The 7,500-nt window shown below is 21.2% G+C and overlaps 2 protein-coding genes across 2 annotated transcripts; one reads left to right on the top strand and one right to left on the bottom strand.

The window, feature by feature from the left end:
* Positions 1-122: 122 nt before the first annotated feature.
* On the top strand, positions 123-2,407 carry PF3D7_1233400 (conserved Plasmodium membrane protein, unknown function; the record flags this gene model as incomplete). Its single annotated transcript, XM_024473405.1, has 4 exons — positions 123-1,392; positions 1,581-1,924; positions 2,032-2,093; positions 2,233-2,407. 4 exons carry the CDS (start codon positions 123-125, stop codon positions 2,405-2,407), a joined length of 1,851 nt encoding a protein of 616 aa, XP_024329169.1.
* A 506-nt stretch (positions 2,408-2,913) lies between these two features.
* Positions 2,914-7,155, bottom strand: PF3D7_1233300 (pentatricopeptide repeat domain-containing protein, putative; the record flags this gene model as incomplete). Its single annotated transcript, XM_001350691.1, has 1 exon — positions 2,914-7,155. One exon carries the CDS (start codon positions 7,153-7,155, stop codon positions 2,914-2,916), a length of 4,242 nt encoding a protein of 1,413 aa, XP_001350727.1.
* Between the last annotated feature and the right edge of the window lie 345 nt (positions 7,156-7,500).

The raw sequence follows: 7,500 nt of genomic DNA, 5'->3' as shown, positions 1-7,500 counted from the left end.
ATATGAATAAATAAATATAAATATATAAATATATATATATATATATATATATATATATATATATAATTACATATTATTTATTTTATTTTTATATTGAGAAGAAGAAAAAAAAAAAAAAAAAGATGAACGAAAAGAAATCGCTAATATCTCAAATATTAACTGAGGCTGAAATTTTAGAATTGGGCTTAAATAGCAGCATGATGAAATATTGTTCATGTCCTTTTATTTTGAATAAAAAATATTTTGTAAAAATATGTATATCATATTTAATAACAACATTTTTATTTTTTTGTGTTTACATTACTCTTATAATTCTTTTATTATATAGTGAAAAGACAGAATTAAACAAATCTATATTATTAATTATTTATGTTTATATCTTTATTTTGTTTTATATTGATTTACTTATAAGTAATAATATAAAATATGATCTTATTAAAAAATATAATATAAAAGAAGTTCGTAAGAGGATATATGACAAGTATATTAGCCACTCAAAAAAACAAGCAAACACTAGAAATAATGATTTTAATAATAAGAATAATAATGTACATGAGGAAATCCAACATAACATAGACGCGAACAAAAATGTAAACAGAGATAATAATATAGAAAGAGATAATAATATAGAAAGGGATAATAATATAGAAAGAGATAATAATATAGAAAGAGATAATAATGTAGATATAAATAATAATGTAGGTATAAATAATAATTTAGATAGAGATAATAATTTAGATATGCATAACAATTCGTATAATCATAATAATGTTGATGCTCATGAAGAGAATCTTAAACTTCCTTGTGATAAAAAAAAAAGAAAAAAAGAAAACACACAAGGACAATATATCGTAAACAAAAAAGAAAAAACGTCCAAAACAAAAAATGAAAAAATATTTTCAAACGAAAAATATTATATAACAGAAGAAAAATATATGAACCAATATCATCATATTACAAATAATGAAAGCAGATTAAATTTTAATGAAAATTTTTATTATAATTTATACGATTTAAAAGATGTTAATAATGTTATAAATATAGAATTATTAAAATATATTCAATATGAAAATAATAACTATTCTATAAAAAATAAAAAATTTGATATATTTCTAATAGTTGCAGGATTAATTAATCAAATAAATATTTTTTTTGATCTTGTATTCTTGTTTTATTTATATGATTATAGTGTAAATCTATTTTTTATTAGCTTATTTATTTATCTATATTATTTTGTCCATATGTGTATTATCATAAAATTGTCTTCAAACATTACACTTTTATTATTTAGAATATACAGAAAATCAATGCATCGTTCATTCAGAAAAAAAATTAAATACTGCAAATATTTCGCATCCTATATATATTACAAGATGAAGAGGGCTTTTGTATGTAAGTTATAAAAAAAGAAAAACACACAAATAAATAAATATAAACATATAAACATATAAACATATAAACATATAAACATATATATATATATGTAAGTAAGTAAGTATATATTTTTGTGTGTGTGTCTATTATTTATGTACCTAAATTTTCTTTTTCCTTTTTCCTTTTTACAATTCTCATTCCTTTAGGCATTTTAAGAAATATGATAAAACTAAGAACCAATGAAAAAATTATACACGAAAGAAAGTCGAAAATATTTTTTAGTAAATATACAAGCTATAATAGTTGGAGTATTTTTTATAATGATAATTCTTGCTTAACATCTGAAATAAATAGTCTACCTTTAATGGATGAAACAGATTCTGAATATGAAGAAATATTAAGAAAAAAAATTTATACTCATAAAACCACCAGAAAAAAACATAAAGATAATCCTGATTATGAAAAAGCTCTATTGCCTACCCACGTACAAATCATTGCGAACATGTCAAGCTTTTTATCCTATTATCACATTTTAAATATTTTAAAAATGGTAGGAATGGGTGTAAACATAATAACACGATATGTGAATAAATAAATAAATAAATATATATATATATATATATATATATATATATGTATGTATATTTTATTTTTTAGAAATTTTTATCTGCCCATAATATTTATGCGCACATTACTTTTACAATAGTATTCTTTGTTTGGTAAGAAAAAAAAAAAAAATAAATAAATAAATAAAAAGGATCACACGATAATATGCACATATATAAAAATATATATATATATATATATATATATATATATATTTTTTTTTTGTGTGTGCGCCTTAATTTATTGTTATAGGAAGCTGCTTTATACCGATATTGTTCTTTGTCTCCTAAAAGTTTTTTTTCTGTTTTACACGGACGACGTTTTATCCATAACGCTCTTCTTATTGATTTCAGTTGTAAATATTGTAAACTCATATTTAATAAATTTACTCGACCACAATTTATTAAGCGACATAAATATGGAATAAAAAATAAAGATATATATATATATATATATATATATATATCACTAGTATTATTATTTTCTCTTTTCATCTTACTTAATATGTATAATAACAAAATAACTAAAGTGTAAAATTATCATCCATTGGGGATTAAAATGTTATATATATATATATATATATAAACATTAATACCATGTATTATTTTTTATATACTTCTATCTCAATATCTTTATATATCCATATCTATTTTATTTATTATTTTTTTTTTTGTTGTTTAATTTTTTGACCTTTTAACTTAATATTTTTTTTTATTAATTTAAATGTATAATATATAAAGTTATTCATGAGCAGTTTTTAAGATGCCAAAAAAAAAAAAAAAAAAAAAAAAAAAAAAAAAAAAAAAATATATACATACAAATATACATACATATATATAATATATATCTGTTTGTCTCATTTTAAAAAATAATAATAACCATTTTGATATATTCTTACCTTTATATATATATATATATATATATATATATATATCAGTCGTCAAATGCTAAAGGTCGAGGCCTATCGACCCTTTTTGCATAGATTTCACCACCCTTCTTTTTACTTTGTAAATATTGACCATATGGTAACCAATCTGAAGATTTTTTATTTTTAGACATTCTTTTTTCCTTTTCCATTCTTTGCTTTCGTTTAAAGAATTGTTCTCTGGCTTCATCTAAAGGAGTTTTACTTTTGAATGTTTTTCCTTCTTTAAATAAATTTAATTCGTACTCATCTATATTTAATCGTATTAGCTGATTTTCCTTCAAATTTACTTCATATATATCTTTCGTTTGTTGACGTATCATACTATTAATTAATAATTGTATTTCCGTTATATATCTTCCCACATGATATAATTTTTTTACCATTTTAGGAGAGGGATATATTTTATATGTAAACATCTGACGTAATATAAACAAAGTATTTTTTGATGATTTTGTTTGTATAGCGCTATTTAATATTAAGTTCAATATTTTTTCATTAGGTTTGTTTTGTGTGTTATTTATCATATAATCATATAAACATAACACCTTACCATAATCCTTCATTTTGTAATATAACATATTGAATAACATATTGAAAGTATAATAATCTGGTACACATTCAAAATATGAAAAATATTTCAACATATTTATAGCATATTCATAATATTCACAATTTATATATAATAAAATAAGACTGTTTAATATTTTGGTGTTTATACAATCATGTGATGTAGAAGAATGTAACTCGGTACCTTTATACAAATGATTAACTCTATCAAAAGAGATATGATCATTTTTGTTGTAACTCTCAATATTTTTATTATCATCAGTAGGGTTCTTTTTTATATGTTCCTTTGTACTTATCATCTCGCCATGTCTCTCATCGATTTGTTTATCTATATAATTATCTATATATATATCTTTTTCTTTATCTATATATTTATCTATATATTTTTCTTTTTCCTTATCTATATATTTATCTATATATATATCTTTTTCTTTTTCCTTTTCTTTTTTTTTCATATGGGAAGAACCTTTCAATAAGTCATATATAATCCTCCATGCATACTTTATATTATTATGACGCTCACTTAAGCTAACACGCTTATCCTTACAATTATTTGCAAACGTTCTAACAATATAACAATACATTTCATCACTTATTTTGATTTTATTTTTATTCATAGTCTTTAATATCTCCTTTAATCTTTTTATATTTCCTTTATTTGAACATGCCATTATCATATATAACATTAAACGTTGATTTATTTTCATCTCATTAGATAAATAAATATGATAAAAATAAAACACTTTATAAAAATAATCTTCCCTCCTTGATAAACAATTAATTATCTCTATTAATGTTATATCGGTTATCCTTAAATTTTGAGATAACATAGTTTCGTAATAATTTAGACATTTTTCTGCTTCTCTATTATACGCACAATTTTTTATCATTATTGTATATAATATTTCATCTGGTACTACATTTTTATAATTAACTATATAATTAAAAAACTGTTCTGCTCGTTTATATAATTTATTTTTTATTAATCCATCTATTAATGTTGAATAAATTACTATATCTACTTCAATATTCTCTTTTATCATTTTCCTATACAAATGAAATGCACTCTTTATATCCTTATCCAATATGTGAGCTTTTATTAATATACAAAATGTATTCTTATTAGGTATAAATAAATCTTTTATTATCTGCAAATATATTAACCTACTCAATTTTGAATTCTTTTGTACTATACATGTATACATTAAACTATTATACGTTTCTATATTTATTCTTATATCATATTTTTTTAATAAATTAAAATAATGAAAACCTTCCTCTTCTTTATTAAATAATATCTTACTCTTAATTAACATATTATAATCCTCTATACCAAAATTACCATTTCCCATTATCTCGTAAAAATCCATATCAGCATATTTTCTCAGCTCTTTAATCCTTTCTTCCTTCTCTATACCATAATAATAATTTATATACTTTTCACAATCTTCTAATATATACGGTGACATATTATTCTTCTTAAACATATCATAATTCTCCTTCATCTTTTTGAATACGTTCTTACTATTATCAACAATCCCTTCATAATATGTCTTATCATCAGATTCATAATGCTTATCCTCTTCATTCATATTATTATAGCTACCATTCATATATTTCATATTCTTCTCCTTATTTTTTATATTATCATTCTGACAACTATCAATCTCTACAATTTCGTTATATTCATCATCCTCTTTTTTTATATCTAACTTGTCCAACTTATGGTCTCCTTTATTTACCTCAGCCTTAATATATTCCACGTTTTTGACATTACCCAAGTTGTTATCATTATTTAAAAATATATCAATTAATTTTTCTTCCTTCATTTGGTTCGTTGGTTCTTTGTTTGTTTCTTCATATTTTTTTTCTTCCTCTTTCTCCATTTCTTTGTTATCCTCCTCACAAATCACATCTACATTTTTGTTCATTTGAATAGTAGAAGAACCATCATTTAAAAGGGTTGCATCACTTTTATATATATCCAATTTTTTTAAAAAATTGCAAGGTGCAACCCTCCTTTGTATGTAACTAATTTTTTTTTTATCACGTTCGTCCTTATTTAAATTTATTTCATCAAGTTGTATATTTATATCATCAAGTTGTACATTTATATCATCAAGTTGTACATTTATATCATCAAGTTGTACATTTATGTCATTTTTCTTTTCTCCCATGTACATATTTTCCTCTTCAACAGATTTACCTTTTATATTAGAATTTTTATCTTGTCCTGTGTTTTGTTCTATATCCTTATTAATATGTTGCTTCATGGTTTTATGAATCTTATTATTATCATCTTTATATCCTACCTCTCTATTATTATCTTCCTTTTCCTCTTCTTTTGTAGAGCCTTTTAAATGACCATATCTCAACTCTGACACATCGATTATATCATCATTCCTTTTCAAATTATCTGGGATTAAATCCCAACCTATAGCTCGATGAACTTTCCTTTTCGTCCAAAAATAAATATCATTATTAAACATATTTTTTATATCACTATTTTTGTTTATTTCATTTTGCATATTCTTCTTACGTTTACAACTTTCTAATATATCCTTCTTTCCTATCTCGGGAAATATAGAAATGTTTAAATTGTTTTTTAAAAAATTAAAATGCATATTTACATTAGATTCTTCATTATCTTTATCCACTTCATATAAATAATAATGTACATCATTATTACTACTCTTTTCTTTACACTTAAAATTTTCTTTTTCACACATTTTTTCATTTACATTATTATTGTTATCATCATTACTTTTATTTTCTTCTTTTTTTTTAATAAAAGAAGGGTAAGATGAGTATTCCTCCTCATTTTTATCATTACTCGAATTATAAAATTCATCTTCTTGTTTTATTTTATATTCTTCGTATCTTTCAATTAAATGCATATAATCATGATTATTCTGAAATATAATTCTTTTCATTAATTGTTTTTTCTTTTCTTTTGTACAAAATAATTCATCCACCGAATCTTTTACATGTTCATCATTTATATGATTATGTGTACAAAATGTACTACTATTTGTATTTATATTATAAATATTCTTATTTTCTATATTCATAATATTTTTATTATTATTCCTCTTATCCTTATCATTAAAATCATCCAAATTCTCATTATCTTTTCCTTCCACTTTTTTCAACACATTTTCATTTATCCACTTTTCCCCTTTATCATACTTAATCTTGTCATTAACAATATTGTCACATAAAATATTATTACTTAAAATATTGTCACTTAAAATATTATCACTTATAATATTATTACTTATATTATTATCACCTATATTATTATGACTTATATTATTATCACTTATATTATTATTACTTATATTATTATCACTTATAATATTATCACTTACAATTTTATCATTTTCGTAAATTTCCTTTTTTTTATCACCATCCTTCAATATCTTCTTTAAGTTAACTCTTTTATAACTTTTCAAAATTTCATTACCCTTTTCTATATTTACCAAGTTTCTTTTTTTCCGGTCAATTAATTGCCCCAATGCATTTGAATATCTTCTTATCGATCCACCAAAACGTTGATAATGGTTCATATACCATACAATACAACTTTTATAACTCTTTTTTGATTCTTCATACAAGAAATAATTTGTATTTCTTATTGTGAATTCTTTAAAATGAGAAAAAAAAAAGGAACCGTTCATATCTACAAATTTCTCATTTTATAAAATAATCATAGAACTTTGAAACAAAATAAAACAAATAATAAAATTTCAAACCACTATAACTAGTAGAAAAAAATTATATTTAAGGATTCAAAAAAAGAAAAAAAAAAGAAAAAAAAAAAAAAAAATTCTTACATATGTGTTACATATTTTTTTCTATTAAAAGGAATAAATTGCATTAATATATATATATATATATATATATATATATATACATATATGTGTTTATTTATTTATTTGTTCATTTTATTATTTATTAATCTGTATATTTCTATTACCATTGATATAAATATAGATTTGTATTTATACTTACAAATGAAAATT

Source organism: Plasmodium falciparum, assembly GCF_000002765.6.
Source record: "Plasmodium falciparum 3D7 genome assembly, chromosome: 12".
In the NCBI taxonomy this organism is placed as follows: Eukaryota; Apicomplexa; class Aconoidasida; order Haemosporida; family Plasmodiidae; genus Plasmodium; species Plasmodium falciparum.
The sequence above is the reverse complement of the archived record's forward strand: the minus strand, read 5'-3'. Positions and strand labels throughout refer to the sequence as shown.